The following is an 18470-nucleotide window of genomic DNA, read 5'->3' as shown; positions in this document are numbered from 1 at the left end:
TCCTTATACAGGTAGCCACATTTGTTGGACCTGTCACAGCTATCCCAGTGCTGCTTTTCTCTGGATTCTTTGTGAACTTCGACACAATCCCCAAGTATCTGCAGTGGAGCTCCTATGTGTCTTATGTCAGGTGTGTACCAGTATGGGCATTTTTTTTTTTTTTCATTAGAAGTGGGCCATAAAGATGATGATTTCTCTCAGTTGGTTTGTCCACAGCAACATGTCCTATTTATCCATCCTATTTATGCGTGCACACAGTTTTCCTGTTTTCCTGTGCAATAAGGGACTATAACGGACTAGAAGCAGGTTATACTTTAATTTGTCTTTCCAAATAGGGAAAATTTCCTGCATTGTTCAAGGGCTGGCTTCACCAAACTAAATACTCACTTAACCAGGAATGTACCAATATAATATTGAGCATCATGTAATAACATTTTCATGATCTTATTCTAAATTTCTCTTACTTTTTTCTTTGAGGTTTGCTCATGCGAGACTTCCAAGTCAGAGTCAGTCTGACTCTTAACTGCACGAACTTGTTGTTTATCAGTTGTTTCAGCCAGATGAATGCCACCTGTTCTTGAAGAGGTGTGTGTTTGTGAGATTTGATCATTAGCATAATTGATGCCTCTAAATTGTTAACTTTCAGTCTAAATCTCAATAAAGCAGTTTTGATATCTGGCTAAACTGTTGGCTTGTTTCCTGCAGTTTCCAGCCCGTGCTCCAACTCTCTGACCCATCAGGACCCTTAGCGATGTCACTGTGTTGCCAGATATCATTAAGTAACTTGATGAGCACAATGTTAACATAAGTGATAGAAACAATATCCAGCGCTACTAAAATAAGTAGCTTGTAATAAACTGAAATTGTCCTCATAGGTTGGTTTCTAAGTAGTTTGTAATACTGACATTTCGAACCACTATCATTTCAAAATGTTCCACTTAATAAACTCATAAAGACTCATAAAAGCTATGTCAAAAGTTAATTGCTGGATATTCATAGAATTTGCTGTGAATGTTTCCCAGAAGATTAACCCTTTTTAATTTAGACACTCCTTGTCAGCTTTCTAATCGAATAACCAGATTGCCATGACATTTGCTGAGCACAGGATTAACCCTACTGACTTTACTGACCTCATTTTTTATTGAATTTACAACCACACAGACAAATGTAACATTTTGAACCTCATTACTGAAAACGCTGTAAGATCCATCCAAATCTTTCACTTTCACTTTAGTTGAGTTGAAGAATTTCTAGTTTAAAGTTTGAGCTGGTTTGAAGCGAGATGAATTAATTCTGATGAATTAATTCTGTTTGCAATTGTGAATTTGTCTCAGTGTTTGTATCTCTCCCACAGGTATGGCTTTGAAGGGGTGATCCTGTCTATCTACGGGATGAACCGTTCAGAGCTGGAGTGTCCGGGGAAGGTGTGCAAGTTCCAACAGCCTGAAGAGGTGCTGCAGTTATTAGATGTGGAAGATGCAAAGCTCTACATAGATTTCATTGTCCTGGGCATTTTCTTCATCATCCTACGGCTGGCTACCTACCTTGTCCTCCGCTACAAGGTCAAGTCTGAGCGATAGGTTTTGCTTGACTCCTCTTTGAAATCTCAAGGCCCTCCCTAAAGTCCTTTCAGACCTGGTCTCTTTTTGGTGCACAGAAAACAACCTATCTCATGTGGGAATTTGTTTCATTTTATGCTGCTAAAAGGACAGAACATAAAATCTGATCTGTTCTACTGCCAACCAAGTGTGGAGGGCAGTGACTCATGTTGCAGAGCAGTCATCTTAGAAATCAGCATATACCTGTTTTACCTCAGACATCAGGACTTACCTCCAGCGCACAAAGCCAGATCAGCAGTTGATGAGGGCAAAAATCGACTGAGCCACTTTCAGCAGCATGTACTGTACATTTCATATCCGTGTGACACAGTAACTACAAATTCATGCTTATTCTACACTGTGTTGCCATTCTATCAGTGTAGGGATGTTAGGACTTTGGTCTTCTCCTTGAGAAAAGTAAACAGGGTGTTTACATTGCTTTATTAAAACCTAAGGACAAACGGTTGCACTAGAGAATCATTGTACCTGAAACACTAGTTAAAAGCAGTTTGTTTGAGCTAGTTTGTGTCTATATTTTTGTTGTCATATCACAGTTTGGAGTCCCAAAACATTAACTTCTTGTGTCTGAATATCAAATCATTGTTAAATAGTTAAAGAGTTAAATAATTTTTTTAACATGTCGATAGATTAAATTAAGATTTATCATGATAGTACTGAAATTTGGTATTTTTTGTACTTCTATAATATAATCGAAAATCTTGAAAATCTTAGTTGAAATAAAACTTGTTCAGCCTTAATCATTTTATACTGTAGCATATTATCTTTAGAATTATATGCTGATGCTATTATATAAATGTATTTAAGCAAAATAGATGAATTACTGTATCACTATTTTTTTGTGTCCACACTGCATCCAGTAATGTCACAAGGACAAAACATGCTCACGTAGTTATGTTTGGTGCTATCTTAAGTTTAATTTTTGTTTGAATTACATGGGGGGGGTTGTTAACGTATGCATCTGGACTGCACATTACAAGTATACTGGGCACTTAGAGAACAACCAAAGACAAATAATTGTAACTGGAAGTATGCTCACATTTTACTTAAAATGTACTGACAATCTTTTTGTTGTTGTTGTTGTTGATGGGTATATCATGACCACTTGTATGTTCATTCATTCTATTGTGAAAGATATATTTTGGTGAACAATAAACATTGATCTAATTAAATCTCTATCTAGTTTATTCATGGTCTGTGAAAAAACCCCGGAAGATCGGCGGTTCAATCTCCGGCTCCTCCGAAGTGTCCTTGGGCAAGATAATGAACCCCAAAATGAATGTGTGTGAGTGTTAGTTTCTGTTTGGGCACTTAGGCTTGGTGAATAAGATGTAAAGCGTAAAAGCACTTTGAGTAGAAAAGGCGCTATACAGAGCATTTACATTTCTCCCAGAAGGAATCAGATCCATCTCAGCTGGTTCCTTTTAATGTGACCTTGGTTCTACTCTACTTCCAGATGTCTGAGCTCTTCTTCCTATCTCTAAGGGTGAGCCCAGACACCATGCGAACATAACAACCACAGATCTGATGCTTGCACTTACTTGGAAATGGAGGTAGATGAACTTGAAAGGCCTGTTGAGCCCGTGTGTCCGATACGGCATGAGAACCAAGTAGCGGTACCTGTGGAAGTCAAACAGCCGGAGGTAGTTTGGGGTGAAGAGCGGGTCGGCAACACTCTGTGGTGTCAGTGTGGCTGTTGTGTGGTGATGCCCACTATGTGAGAGCTCAGCTCCCTCTTCATAACGATGGTCCCATAAAGTGGCCACTAGGAATGAAACGGTTCCCGGTTTGATGATAAACCACGGTAAAATTAGTATTAACCTTTTTAAATTTAAATTCTCATTAAAACCATGTTCGATTACTACATTTTGAAAATACTCAATGCTGCTCCTGAACCTGAGGTTCGACAATCATCTGAGGCGGTACCACACTTATCCTCACTGTTGTGTATAAACGTAGGTGTTCTCAGTACCCTGATCTAACCTGACTTTTTGTGGGCTTCCATTGTTTTGGTCATAGCATCTATAAAATATCCTGCAATAATACAAAGGTCATTACTGTTTTTTTATATGCTTCTGGCCATATCATTTTCCTCTAGAAGCCATCTATGCAACCTCTGATACATATGCCATAAGGCATTCATTTGGCCATACCCTCCTATAAGCCATATGTAGTTAGGCCCACGACTGACATACGTACGTACAGATCTACGCCATTCCTGTTCATCAGTCACATCAATTGATGCACAGTTTCACTGTCACAATTGTCTCGGCCGTCAAACATTTCTGGTGCGTCCATCTGTAGCTGTGCTGTTTGCCGGACATTTGCAGCTGTTGGTGAGTGAAGGATGCCACTTCAGCTTCAGCTGTCTTATTTCATATTTTCGGTAGTGAGATATTTGTGTATATGTTTATTTACAGATCTCCGCAGTACACATTGGACAAAATTCCACAAATGTGTAAAAAGGAACTGTAACGTGACCAACAAATTCACACGAAGTAATCTGCAAATGTGTAAAAACAGTTTTGTGTGTACACATCACCCTGTATTTTTGTGGATATGATTTTAAACATCACAAATGTAAAAATACACATTTGCAGATAGTGAAATATTTGCGCATCATTGTACACATTTGTAGATTGTCTTCTGTGGGTTACAAATATTAAAGTCCAATTAAATGTTCCATATCATCTCTGCCAAAGCTGGTTCTTTTGTAGCAAAACCACAAAACTTTCATGATTTGTGAATCCAAATGTAGTCTTCAATTATGGAATTAGTTTGAGTCTGCTAAGCTTTGTCTCGGTTGCTTTGGTTCATATGAGGAAGCAAGACACAGGCTGATGCAACTTTTGAGAACTTTTCTCATTATTTTGAGATACAAATTCATTATTTTTTTAACCACCTTCAAATGTTTAAACCTGGCAGTGTTACTATTACAGCAGTACTCAATACTGACCACTGTTAAACAGCATTTTAACAGCTGGCAGCTGGTTATGTTCTAAACTTTTTTAAATTTCCAGCATTGAAATGCATTTTTATCTATAGACATGATGTGAACTCTCAGACAGCTTGAGAAGCAATGTACCTGGCAGATGGGTGGTGCTGCATTTCAAACAGGAGAACCAATCAAAAGCATCAGGATAGCATCAACCTTTACTAAACAGCTGTGGCTAGAAATGGCAAATTGTGCACATGAAAAACATGTAGAGCAGCAAAATAAATATCAATCAACATATTCAATATATTCATATGTAACCCCCAATGTAATCATGAACATTTTCGTTTATTTTGTAATTAAAGACTCCATTACGTTGTTACTCCCCAACACTGATCATACATCATAAAAGCCAGCACCCACCCCAGCCGCAGCCTGTTCACCCTGCTGCTGTCTGGAAAGAGGAGTTTCAGCTGCCACACCACCAGACTGCAGAGTAGCTTTTTCTCCCAAGCTATCAGACTACTGAAACTGTAGACTCTCTCTACAACCTGTTGTAATGTGACAAATAAACCTACCTTATACCTTGTATTTGAAAGCCTGTTGAAATTTGAAGTTATCTTAAACAAAAGTGCAGTCCTAATTTGAAATAAAGCCAACATAATTAGAGCGATCAAACCATGATCAGTATGCGTCTGCTGCCGTACCACTAGACAGCAGAGCAGCTTCTTCCCTGAGGCTGTGAGAGTTGTCAATTCATCAATAATTTTATTTTGTAGTGAAGATAAGTTTTGTATATAATGTTTGTTTTTGTAAATAGCTCTTCATCTAATTATACAACCCTGTGTTGTAAAATTATAAATACCTTGTACCTTGAATTGAAGGATAACTACTATTATTATTAACTACCATCTAACTAAAGTCCCATTATTTTTCAGACTCAGTGTTTGAATTCAGAGATGGCTCCAAAGATCCTGATACAGTGTGCAGCTGCAGCAGTGTGTATTCCAGTTAGCCATATACAGTGGCGTATATTAAGAAAAGACTGTCAGACCGTGTGTCAGTATACACCACGGAGCTACTGGTAATATTACTGGCCCTGCAGTGGATAGAGGAAAAGCAAATAAATAAAAATGTTATTGCATCTGTCAGCAATAACAAGCATAAGATCTGGCAGATCATCATTTAGAACAGATATAATGAAATATTCCTTATATTGGGGTGGAAATGAAGAATACTCTCTTCTTTTGGATTCCTGCTCATGTTGGTGTGGAGGGAAATGAGCAGGTGCATTTTCTGGCCAAACAAACACTCGTACACACTTGTAGCCCCACAAACTCCATTCAGCAAACCTGAAGCTAAGGCATTCATTGGGACACATGCATATATCAGCATGGCCGGAGTATTGGGATAATAATGAAACTGGATGACATCCATATAATATACAAAGACATGTTGGTGCTGGGAGGGTGGTGGGCTGGAAACAAAAGAAAAGCAAATATAATCACTTGTCTGAGGATAGCTCTTTCAGGTCTCAATCATACGTTATGTAAAACAGGCGAGCACCCAGCTGGAAAATGCACACTGTAGCCAACCAGAAACGGTCTAATATGTGCTACTTGTACTGTAGAACACACAACCTTTGCCCTGTATGTCATACAATGTACTCATCTCAATTAGTAATGCTGCACTGGACTACGATGATGACATGTGTTGTTATTTATTATGTACATTTATTATGATAAAGGTTTCTATGCACTATGTTTTGAAATTGAAATGAAATGAAATATCAAGAGGAATCACCTTCTTCAGTCACTAAGGAAGGCAAAACATCATGACGTTTTTTATTTATTTATTTATTTATTTATTATTATTATTATTTGTTGTTGTTGGGATTTTTCTCCTGCACAATCTCTTTTTCCACACTCCAGTCCAGTTGGTGGCAGTAAAGCACCTCTAAGCTGGTTTGCCAATCGCCAATAAGCACTGAAAAAGAAGAGGAGGAGGAAGAAGAAGAAGAAGAAGGAGGAGCAGGAGGAGCAGGAGGAGGAGAAGGCTGCTACTTTTCGTCATGTGAATTCAAGGAGGTTTTTAAGATGCTGAGCACCTGCTGACAGCCGACAGTTCACTCGCAGTAAGCTTATTTCCTAGTTTGCGTGGTGGTCATAATGTGGACACGGTTCTGTCTACGCACTGTTGTGTAACTAAGCTAACATTAGCACATAAACAGCTTAGGTCACGTCAACGTCAAGGAGAGAGAAAAAGAAACGCCACAGCGTGTGAAGCTTATCAAGATAAAATCAAATAATATATTCTTTTAGTAAAGCAAGTTATTCTGTAGACTATTTTAATGTGAATCAGTATGTAGATCGGTATTTGAGACATTACAGAGGTGAAATCCTTTGAGACACTGAATATTGTGAACATTTGAAAAAGATTTTCACGTGCAGATAGATCTAAAAGACAGCCCTGCCACATTATCATTTTATAAAACAGGTTAGCAAACACTTGCCCATTGACACGCCCAGCAGAAACAGTAGCATCAGACTGGACTCATGTTTCTGTGTGTCTGTCAAATGTGACTTTGCCTGTCAAGTTTTAAAAGTGCAAAGCTGCACTGTGATATCTGCAACACACATGAAGCAATGTCTATGCTTTGGATGGGACTGTACATACAAAGCCATTACTTCTTTATGATTTCTTATTTCTATGGTTAATACAAAAATATTGTCACTAACCCAAATGCACACTTAATTTTTACTTTAATTTTTACTAACAGTTCAACCAAAAGATGAAGGAATGCCGCCTTTAGTTGGAGCTGAGATGATCCAGACACCCGTGCAGCTCTATCGATATCTCCTCAGATGTTGCAGGCAGTTACCAACCACAGCAATGCAGCAGCATTATCGACATGCCATAAGACAGGTGAGGTCAACATGCGCACCGACTATTGACTAGGGATGTCACGATACCAGAAATTCAGTAGACGAAAGCAATGCCAGTGAAATTCCACGATTCTGTGTACCCAATTCGATACCATGGCAAAAAACAAAAACAATAAATCCCACGTACTTCAACATATACTCCTTTATTTAATCGAAAAACATTTAACTTTACAAAAAACAGTAATAGCGACATGCATCTTACTAAATAAACAAGTCATCAGATTTCAGTTATCAGATTAGATCAGATTAGATTAGAAAACTTTATTAATCCCCAATGGGGAAACTCAGTTGCCACCTGCTCACATCACACAACATACAATATAAACAGAAAAGACTACCAGTATGCACACACAGGACAAGAAGTGAAAAACAATGCCCCCATTTAACGTCTTCTGAATCTGCATTAGAGCTGACAAATATGACCAGCCGAAAACCTTAAAATCTAAAATCAGTAAATAATCATTAAAAAAATCTAATTAAAGTCTGAGCCGTTCAGTAGAACACCGGGGCATCTTCAGTCGGCAACTAAAGGAACTACTAAGTGTCCTAAGGACACTGTGGATTGGGTGGTCTACAAGATCCATGAAATTCTTTAGTTTGGCACTCTTATGTAAGATGACCAGTGAATCAGGGGCAAGGCCAATCACAGAGCCAACTTCTTTAATCAACATTGATTAAACATTATCATCTACAGTAATGCTGCCTCCTCAGCAAAGCACAGAAGGAAAAAGAACGCTGGCTATAGTGCCTTGATAAAAAGTATAAAACAGATTTCTGCTCACATCTTAGGTAAAATCTCCTTGACTGGGCCTTGTTGAAAACAATGTCTGTGTTCTTTTTCCAATTTAATTTGGTATCAAGGCAAACACAAGATATTTATAAGATCTGCTGATCTTTGATGATCACAGGAAGAACTCCTTCTTCCTCCTATAATCAATAATCTTTGGTTTTTCCAGCATTTAGTTGTAAAACGTTTGACCTATTCACAAAGGAGGCGACATCACTTTGATTAAGTTAAGGCAGTGAAAATTGCTGAATGTGGCAAGATGCCTGGCTATGCCTGTAGTCAGCGGAATAGAGGGTGGATAAAAAAAAAAGGGGGGGGGTGAAAATTTGCCCTCTTTTGCTCCTGTTTAGTTAAAATTGATAGATATTTTTTCTTTTTATAAAATCTGACAAACTTGGGACATATCGAGTTAAGGTGGTGGTGGTGGCAGTGATGCAATGGATAAGACTATGCCTTTGGTGTAAGAGACCCGGGTTCAATCCCCCACTGTGACCCATCCACCAGTGTGTCCCTGAGCAAGACACTTAACCCCTAGTTGCTCCAGAGGCGTGCGACCTCTGACATGTATAGTAAGTCGCTTTGGATAAAAGCGTCAGCTAAATGAATAAATGTAAATCTAAAATCCAAGCAATAGTGATGTTGTGTAATTTAAAATTTTATACATTACATCTAAAAGGTGTGGTTCAATAGCGTTAAAAGCACTAGAAAAAACAAAAAACAATCCTGACTGAACTGGCCGTTGATTCAAGGTGACTATAAATTCTATGCAGCATAAAAATGAAAGCGTCGTCAACTCCTACACCTACATGCAAATTGCAAAGGATCTTAAAAGCGGACACTTGTTTAGACAAGTGACCTAGGATAACCTTTTCAAAATATTTCATGGTATCGGAAGTAAGCGCTATGGCTATTTCTATGAGTGTAAGAAAACCGCAGAGGCTACACACACACACACCTCTACTCAGAGTGCAGTTAACGCTGGTTTAATAAATGAGTGTAGTTTCAGTTAGTTATGTTTTAATGACAGACGACAGACTGAACGATAGGGATGGCAGCCTGTTACTACGAGCTAGGTTTACATTACGTTAGCCTAAACATGGTAGCCTTTAGCATTTAGCCATTGTAAACATCATGCAACATAGTTGGCTAGCCTGCACAGTAATGCCACTGGTCTCAAACAAAATAATAGTATTGTGTATTTCAGGATAACGACATACTAAAGATAACACTTTGGATATGATGTTAATGTAACGTGAATAGAAACTCTCTCAATCTGGATGTCTGTCTGAGGTGCTTCGCTAAGTTGAAAGTGTTTCCTGCTTTAGTCTGAAAAGTTCAACAGCACCGTTTGCATACAGGTTATTGCTAAAGTTATCATTACTCCCTTTCTTTTCGACAAGTCAAGGCGACTTGTTGCTGCAGCTGCACTTGTCGCCCTCTTTCACGGGTTGGATCCTCAGTACCTATGGTACCGTCATGTTTTCTGAATTTTGGTATTAACTTGGTACTGAAGTATCGGTTCTCGTGACATCCCTAATATTGACAAGCAAAATGATGTCAAATGATCTTGGACATTTTATTATGTAGAATTTTGCTCATAAACATGAGAAATGTGTATTAAATACAGTTTTAAAAGTAATTTTCCATGACCTTTTAAAGAAATACTGAAAATGTTGGAGCATTCTGCTCTTCTGGGCTTCTTGTAGAAGACTTCCATGGCCCTCTGATATGGGAAGTCCTTGAGTGGAGGCCCATTAATAGACTGCCACTTGCAAACTGCTAGGTGCTCTCCGTCTTCACCTGCAAGCAGGGAAAGAGTAATGAGAGTTTGCCAGTGTCTTGTCAGTGTCTAGCATCATTTTTCTCTGGCTTGAGGTCCCAGCACACTGAAAGTTCCCAGAATGCTGAGAACATGGCCTATTTACATGGCAAGGAATGTACAATAAGTAAAGTTGTCACACATTTGTGAGTGAATATTTGATTATATCTTTTCATGTTTCAACACTGAAGAAATTACACTATGCTACAATATAAAGTAGTGAGTGTGCAGCTTGTATAACGGTGTAAATTTGCTGTCCCCTCAAAATAACACATCACACAGCCATTAATGTCTAAAGCGCTGGCAACAAAAGTGAGTACACCCCTAATGGGCCCAGTTTTACCTGTCAGTTATTTTGGCTTTTTTATTTTTTTTCATGGATATTGCTGACATGTTTATCAACTTCAAACAACCAAGAACAATAAATCATACACTCTGCATACTGCGTCATTAAACCTGTTAAGTATGGGTTTCCTAGACTGGAAAGATTAAAGTGCTTCCCCATCGTGAGCATTACAAATATAAACACTATATTATCGTGACGCCTTGCTTTTGGTTTCCAGAGTTATAACAGTCACTCAGATGAAGACGACCCAGAGAGGATACGGATGATGATCCAGAGAGCTATTGCAGATGCTGACTGGATTATTGATAAAGTAAGGATGAAGGCCTTTTTCATTCCATGCTGCTGTTCAAATAAAAACAAGCTGCATTTTTTAATTATCTTTTTGATTTACAGTATGCCAAGAAGAAGTGAGGTTCATTACCCATGAATACAACCTCGGGTGTTGCATTTCGCAGTGCTGCACCTGATGTGAGTTATAGTGGTGGATGTACTGTTTCTGTGATTTGTTCTCATTGTCGTCGGGGCGTGACCAGCTATGATGAAGCAACATCTGATGAGGAAGACCTCACAAGTCATGAACTGTTAGGATCTGTATAAACGAACTACTCAATTCATTTGAAATGTTAAAAAGTGTTGTTCTTGGAATGAAATAAATAGAATTATTATTATTATTATTTTTACCCATTATTATTTACAGTGTACACTTTCAGTTACATTTTAGACATGTGGCTATCCTGGAGTTTTCAAAATCACCACAGTTAGCAGTAACAAATAGTAAGGTGTCCGAGCTGTGGGACGTTTTGCTGTGAAAGAAGAACTGAGAAAGTAGTGAACATAGCCAAGCAGGTGTTCAGATGATTTAATAAAGATAGACCAGATAACACACATAATGAAACAATGTACTCTCAGAAAGCAAAGGTGGGGTTAATGTATAGGGCTGTCTGTGTGTGTGTGTGTGTGTGTGTGTGTGTGTGTGTGTGTGTGTGTGTGTGTGTGTGTGTGTGTGTGTGTGTGTGTGTGTGTGTGTGTGTGTGTACACTCCATAATACACGGATAGCCAGGTGGGTTAACATGAGGAATTTAACAATTCCAACTCGAGGTTCACTTACTAGCTTTTTGTTAAGATGTACATTCATACATTTACTTGTTTTGTCAAAGGTCAAGAATGAGCTTAAATGCCATAACTGGCATTACATGGAAACAACATGCTCTTATTTGCCTCTGACATTTCTGCCTTTGATAAAAAGCCTGTATTGTTACCAGTAGAGGCTATTTTATTTTAATCGGCAAGCTTAAGTAGAAAAATGGTCCGGTCTTTCAAATAAGAAACCTGGACTGGCACCGGTGTGGCCTTTGGAAGTGCTTCTTCGAGTCCCTAGGTTGTCTTCTCAGGATCAGAATGGGCATTACTGCCAAGTAGTATTTTACAGTGAGGAAAATAAGTATTTGAACACCCTGCTATTTCGCAAGTTCTCCCACTTAGAAATCATGGAGGGGTCTGAAATTGTCATCGTAAGTGCATGTCCACTGTGAGAGACATAATCTAAAAGTCTTAAGTAAGTGAATCTTCTAAAAGAAGTGGGAGAACTTGCAAAATAGCAGGGTGTTCAAATACTTATTTTCCTCACTGTATATGTGGAAGGAATTTGCTATGGTGATTAGGTGCTAGACAGAAATAAACATACAGTTAACTAATAATAATTATTATTTACATGTGCATACTCCAGATTTGTGTTGTGCAAATGTATTACAGGGGCTGGATTTGTATTAATATAAATATAAAATTGACAAAATATAAAAGAATAAGAAATATGTGCAGGCTAGGCTACACCTTTTCCCTGTCCCATTATATATAGTATATTGTATAAATACAACATGGATATGTGGCTTGTGTGCTCCAGAGAGAGCTGAGGCCAGTGTTTCTCCAGAGCTGCAGTCACTGAGTGAAATGTGCAAATTTTAAAGTGGTGGAATGTTGAGATTGAAAGGGAAGAGTAAAGATTCCTCTCAAATCAGGACCATTCAACACGGGACATGAACACAAGGTGGTGGTGTGATCAAAAGCTGCAGAGCAGCTACTGAGCAGACTTTGTGGAGAATGTTTTGTCAACTGCCATTTCCAAGGTCATGAATGAACTTTAAATCTCAGCTTTTAACCCAACATAGATTTAGAAAAAGGCTTTAGTGTTCAGAAAAATGGAAATTTGAAGATCTACAAAATGATGTGCTGACTGAACAAATCTGAGGAAGACCAAGTGATGTGATTGAAAGCTCCCTAACAGCTTCTAATCAACTCTTAATAATTGTAATCGAACTTAACCACAACCTTCCTCTCCTGAGCAGGTAAAGTAAAATAAATGGTATAGAAACATAATAGTTTGTACACTGCGGACCTACTTGTTTACCTATTCTCAACTCTGTAAACTCTGTAGAGAAATACATAATTCCTTTGCAAGCGACGACTTGCTTCAAGTTTTATTACCAAGTGTCAAAATATATGGACATGAAGTAGTCTTTTTTTCAATTACACAATTTGCTCACTCACCTCAACAGCAAAAATGATGACACGTTTTACTGTGCAATATAATACAGTATTTATTCAAGTCTAACCATTTGTCATCTAAATTAATAAATGGAAGAGAATGACACCCATAAATAGAAAGAAAGAAAATGTATTTATAAAGAAGAGAATGTACTCCTTGTGTGCTGTGCCCACAGACTGGTTGTACCAATATAATGGAATAAAACCTAAAATAATAACACATAGATGTTCAAATCAGGACGTCAACTTTTTCCTATCTTCTAAAACCACAATGTATTTACAGATGCATGCACATGCAGTATTTCAATTGATACAAAAAGTAGTAAAACTAGATATACAGTAATTCTTCAGTATAAATATTATTCCTTTTTATAAATAGCTCCATCTTCTTTAATGTCGGTCTGAGATGTTGATGTTGAGACATTTGGTGTGAACAGAACTTCAGATGTTCCAAATACAGTGAAGCTTAAACACTGTAAATCCTCACACCTGCTGACCAGGGTGGGAACAACTGCAGTAGCCAGCTGGCTGTTGCATGACACACAGGCGTGTCAGAAGTAAGGTGTAAAGAGGAGGTATAGCTGTTTCAGGACGATGTTGGCGCTTTGGGATTGCTTCAGAAAAAGAGCTGCAGCAGAGTAATTCTCTAAAGGGGATATCTCCCAGAGAACACAGGACAGGCACTCTGGAAACGTGGTCACAGTCACATCGTCACTTCTGCAGAATAAACTGGTCAATGAACTCATTCTGCTCCGACTCCACTTTGGACAAGGCTTCATACTCAATATGATATCTGAAACAAGGAAACACAAGAGAAAACTTCAGCAAACGGTCCATTTTTTTTGCGTGTCATAAGACATGCCTATTAAAGCAGATACAATGATACAGTAAACACTTCTGTGCCATGTGATGGCAACTTATATTTACTCATTTGGCAGACGCTTTCATCCCAGGCTACTTACATTTGAGTAACAGCATACAAGCATCAATACAAAAAGGGATCTATAAGTAACAACAGATACTAGTAAGAGCTGTTAGTGTGACCGGCGTCGATGGGGTAAATACCTAGGGAAAGAGGTAAGAATAACTTGCTCCCCCAAGATCATTACTGGCTGTTCAAAAGGTCACAAGAAGTCATACCAGATGATGTCATCACATAAGGTTGTTGTTTAAACACATGCCTACATTAATAAGAGATCAAATACTATTTCACTGACTAACATTTGGGTTTTATTTAACATTACAGCCATGACATAAATATGGTGACTTATCTCAATTGTGATTAATTGTCTGTTCCAAACCGACTTTATACACCAGAGACAGTTATGTAGAGCTGACTGCAGCACACATGACTACTACATGACACAGTTGACTATGGACTTCTTCCTACCTGTCCATTTAAATGTATTGTTACACTTTCTATAACTATCCTACATCCACTTTGAAATTGCAGATTAAACAGAATTACTAAATTAAGTTAAAATTGAAAAGCTTCTGCTTTTGTGTGAAAACCTGGTAAGTCAGTCAGGGTGGCACTCAAATGTCAGCGTTAAGTGTCCTAATCACGTTAAATCAGATCATGAGTAGTTCACGACATACAGTCCCCTCCAAAAGTATTGGAACAGTAAGGCAACTTCCGTTGTTTTTGTTGAAGACATTTGGGTTTAAGATCAAAAGATGAGGATGAGACAAGAGTTCAGAATTTCAGCTTTTATTTCCTGCTATTCACATCTAGATGTGTTAAACAACTCAGGACATATCACCCTTTGTTTGAACACACCCATTTTTCAAGTAAGCAAAACTACTGGAACATGTGACTGCCAGATGTTTCTTGTTGCCCAGGTGTTGCCTTTTAGGTCGATTGTCCAAACATTAAATAGCTGCATGACTAGTCTAAGTTTTCATCCTTTAAAACCTATGAAGACTGCATTGAAATTTGCAAAGACGTACAGAGATGAGCAGCAAAAGTCCTGGAACCCAATCTGATGGACTGATGAGACCAAGATTAATCTGTACCAAAGTGATGGAAAAGCCAAATGATCTGAAGCATCCAAGCTCATCTGTGAAGCCTGGTGGAGGTGATGTCATGGCTTGGGCGTGCATGGCTGCTCCTGGAACAGGCTCAGTAATATTTATTGATGATGTAACTGATGATGGTCGCAGCAGAATGAATTCAGAAGTGGACAGAAACATTTTGTCTGCCGGAGAAATGCATTGAAACTAATGGGGAGGAAGTTTCTCATGCAGCAGCACAATGAGCCAAAGCACAGTGCCAACAAAACAAAGGACTTCATCAGGGGAAAAAGTGGAAGGTTTTAGACTGGCCAAGTCAATCAGCTGACCTTAACCCAACAGAGCTGCATTTCACCTCCTTAAGAGGAGACTGAAGGGAGAAACACCCCGAAACAAACAAGAAGTGAAAGAAGCTGCGGTGAAAGCCTGGAATAGCATCACAAATGAAGAATGCAACAGTTTGGTGATGTCGATGGGTCGCAGGCTTGAGGCAGTTATTGCAAGCAAATATTAAATGTTATTTACTTAAAGATTATTTGTTCCATTACTTTTGCTCACCTAAGAATGCTGTGGTCTAATACAAACAGTGGTTTGTCCTGAGTTGTTTAACACATCTAGATGTGAATAGCAGGAAATAAAAGCTGAAATTGTGACCTCTTGTCTCATCCTCATCTTTTGATCTTAAACCCAAATGTCTTCAGTGAACAACAAAAACAACGGAATTGCCTTACCGTTCCAATACTTTTGGAGGGGATGTAAGCGTACGACAGTGGTTCTCCACCTTTTTTAACGGACATTCCCCTACAACCCAACCAGATGAGCTAATGTTCTTTCTTGACTCGCACATCATTTTCCAAATGTGTCTATTCAGTTGGTTTTAAAGTGGATGTCAACGAACACTACGTAAAAGTGGATACCGATACAAGTTTTTTTTTTAATACAATGAAACTGTCAGTGTTTAGGTTGGGTTTGTCATGTTTGGAGTGGCAGAATCTGAATGTTAAGACCATTTACCATTACTTTTAGCTAACTATTTCAACTATTATTCAACTGTTTTGGGGTAAATCATTCCACTGTTAATTCATCACTTTAGCATAATATTTCAACAATGTATTCATTACTTTCTGCTAACTGTTTAAGCTATTAATCTATTCTTTTTAGTGACACTCAACTGTTTATCCATCACTTTTAGCTAACTGTTTAAGCTGTTTACAAATGACTTATATCCTTTTATCTTACTACTTGATACGTGGCGCAACCTATACCAGGGGAGCTACCGGGGCACCCAGCATCCCAACTGAGAAATTTACACCTCAACATTGTATGACAGGTGCTAAAATGAGTTAGCCCTGTGTTGGTTGGGTTATAGAGACCACCTATGCACTGTTTACCTCTCCAATTGCATCTTCTTCTCAGCTATGAGCGCCTGAAGCTGCTGCTGTTGAGCCTCTCTTTGCTTTGCCACTGACTTCAGCAGGTTTCTGGCTCCTATTGCCTGAAAGGAGACAGGATGATTATTAACAAGGTGTTGTGCTCATGATCAAACAAAAGCACATAATGTACAGCAAACCCGAGACAACTGGGTTGGGTTGAAGGACAGTTCAACCACATTCAGGTGTTTCAAAGCTTTGGCATATGAGGACAATAACATCTTCTGCAACAGCCATTGAAAAGCAGAGTTAAGTGTTAAGCTCACCTTCATCTTTTCTGTCTCTGCTTCTTTTGCCAATTCATCCACCAGCTCAATTAGACCTCCCACTATCTTCTGAAACTGGCCAATTTCTGCAAACGATAACACACATTTGTACATCCTGTAGGACCTGAGGAGGCACAGCTTGATGGACTTGAAAAAGTATTGAGTGCTTACTGTCGACAAATTCTTTACACTCTTCCTTGAGCTCTGATGTCTTCTGGCTGACATCAGGCTCCAGTACCCTTAGCTTGTTGAGCTCATCAAAATAAAAGCCTGCCTCGGCTAATGGGTCTTTAGCCATGGCCACAGGGCCTGTCACAAAGGAGACAAAGGACAGGACAACAGAGAAAGCAAATAATTAAATAAAGTACATCTTCTTCTTAAATAGATGGACTAGTAGGCTGTCCCTCTTGTAACATTACAAGATATATTTCGCTGATACAGTGAGTAATGTATGCTAGACAACTTTACACTGAAATCACCAGGCTCTATGGTTTGATAACTTAATGCTGACAAGTGGTTTGTTATCCGACTATCACACAGTAACAATGACGATATCTATTCTGACAGTAACATTATGCCTGTCTCTCCAGCCTCTCCAGCTGGCTGCCAGTGACAAAACGTTATGTTGATGCGAAGCAAACATTTCGTTTAACTAACGTTAAGGACATTTAATGAGAGACTGCGTTAGTTAGACGCATAGGTTAGCTATAAGTTAGCTAACGTCAGAACTCTTCAAATGCAACGTTAACCTTATCTATCTGATATTAACGTTAGCTTACCATGTATCGTATGTACGTTAAGTCAATGACTTAACGTTAGCTTCATAAAGTTAATAACATTATTACGGTTAACTTCTAAGGTTAGTCTGAAAAGGTGTAAATAGTATCGTAAGGAACGTTAGCTAAAACGGTTCACATACTTTTGTGTTTTTTTCCCCAGTGGAAATTCTTGCCTATTCAACTGCCCAGTCGACAGACGAAGCGGGGGGAATCATCAACATCGCTTCAACTACCTAACGTTAAGCTGGTGTAACGTAACGTTAACCTAAATTAGTTAAATTAACTTAGCTAAGCTAACGTTACGCTAGCCTGATCACAAAAGCCAATTTGACAACGACTTAAAAACACACTAACGTTACCTTCCTTAAGGCTGATTAAGTTCCTGTATATTAAACTGTTACGCTCCGGCCAGAAAACTACACATTTGACCTGTTTAAACAGCTAACGTTATCTCCGTTACCGCAGACTGCTCTGTGTTGCATCGGCTATGTGGCAGAACGTTGGCAAGTAATCACCAACCAAAGCTCCTCCTCCTGCTACCAGGGAAACCATACGCTGGGCAGGTGTGTGTATGTATATCTATGTATGGTATATGATGATTTCCTTTTCCTTTATATTGTTTGACTTTACACAGCTGAATTGTTGGCAGTGATCATCAGTCACTCCTTGATCGTTTCTGATACCCAGAGCAAGAGCAAGCGTATAATCAAATGTGGCCCAAACGATTTAGTCATCATAACTCTTGAAACACTTTTAATTTGAAAGTAAAACGGAAATGAGGATCATTACCGTAATGCAGAGAATATGACACGATGACTGGAACTGATAAAGTCAAATGTTGTCTAAAGTTCGAACTGCAGGGGGACGGTTGGTGGACGAGAGATGGCAGAAGGAAGTGACGGTTCAGGAAGTGAGTTAGGAGAGATGGTCGAAGGTGGCGGGAGTTATGAAAAGTGGAATATAGCAGGTAGGAAAAATAAGCGTAAAAAGAG

The 18470-nt window shown here is 38.7% G+C and overlaps 3 protein-coding genes across 5 annotated transcripts in view; 2 read left to right on the top strand and 1 right to left on the bottom strand.

Annotated features, from left to right (window-relative positions):
- The window catches only part of LOC119882228 (ATP-binding cassette sub-family G member 4-like), a 33289-nt gene extending 30501 nt beyond the window's left edge, over nt 1-2788 (top strand). Inside the window, exons 14-15 of the mRNA XM_038692217.1 lie at nt 12-130; nt 1355-2788. Of these exons, the coding sequence (XP_038548145.1) occupies nt 12-130; nt 1355-1580 (345 nt within the window). The 3' untranslated portion in view covers nt 1581-2788. The remainder of the gene's footprint in view (nt 1-11; nt 131-1354) is intronic.
- Nucleotides 2789-6544: 3756 nt separating this feature from the next.
- On the top strand, nt 6545-11122 carry lyrm9 (LYR motif containing 9). The gene is made up of 4 exons (XM_038693998.1): nt 6545-6685; nt 7331-7476; nt 10666-10758; nt 10842-11122. Exons 2-4 carry the CDS (start codon nt 7351-7353, stop codon nt 10857-10859), a joined length of 237 nt encoding a protein of 78 aa, XP_038549926.1. The 5' UTR covers nt 6545-6685; nt 7331-7350; the 3' UTR covers nt 10860-11122.
- A 1895-nt stretch (nt 11123-13017) lies between these two features.
- ift20 (intraflagellar transport 20 homolog (Chlamydomonas)) lies at nt 13018-17992 on the bottom strand. Of its 3 annotated transcripts, none has more exons than XM_038693940.1 (5): nt 17838-17992; nt 16871-17008; nt 16700-16785; nt 16395-16498; nt 13018-13783 (listed from the first exon to the last, which is right to left on the bottom strand). In XM_038693940.1, the coding sequence occupies exons 2-5, from the start codon at nt 16995-16997 to the stop codon at nt 13702-13704; spliced, it is 399 nt and encodes a 132-aa protein (XP_038549868.1). In that variant the 5' UTR covers nt 16998-17008; nt 17838-17992; the 3' UTR covers nt 13018-13701. The 3 variants fall into 3 exon arrangements, with proteins under 3 accessions (XP_038549868.1, XP_038549869.1, XP_038549867.1); XM_038693941.1 differs by having other exon boundaries at nt 17619-17989; XM_038693939.1 differs by having other exon boundaries at nt 17939-17985.
- Nucleotides 17993-18470: the final 478 nt, after the last annotated feature.

The sequence above is a fragment of the Micropterus salmoides genome, unplaced genomic scaffold, assembly GCF_014851395.1.
Source record: "Micropterus salmoides isolate LMB-PRFRI ecotype aquatic unplaced genomic scaffold, ASM1485139v1 Ms_hic_scaffold_3, whole genome shotgun sequence".
NCBI classification, from domain to species: domain Eukaryota; kingdom Metazoa; phylum Chordata; class Actinopteri; order Centrarchiformes; family Centrarchidae; genus Micropterus; species Micropterus salmoides.
Note: the sequence above shows the minus strand (reverse complement) of the source record. Positions and strands in the feature narration are given on the sequence as shown.

What these genes read in the sequence shown, in the direction of transcription:
- lyrm9 (XM_038693998.1), top strand. Translation starts at nt 7,351, where the DNA reads ATGCCGCCTTTAGTTGGAGCTGAGATGATCCAGACACCCGTGCAGCTC. An exon ending in ATCGACATGCCATAAGACAG is followed by an intron (nt 7,477 to 10,665) that starts GTGAGGTCAACA and finishes TTTGGTTTCCAG; the next exon opens with AGTTATAACAGTCACTCAGA.
- ift20 (XM_038693939.1), bottom strand. Translation starts at nt 17,960, where the DNA reads ATGCAACACAGAGCAGTCTGCG. An exon ending in GCAACACAGAGCAGTCTGCG is followed by an intron (nt 17,009 to 17,938) that starts GTAACGGAGATA and finishes CCTTTGTGACAG; the next exon opens with GCCCTGTGGCCATGGCTAAA. An exon ending in GTGTAAAGAATTTGTCGACA is followed by an intron (nt 16,786 to 16,870) that starts GTAAGCACTCAA and finishes TATCGTTTGCAG; the next exon opens with AAATTGGCCAGTTTCAGAAG.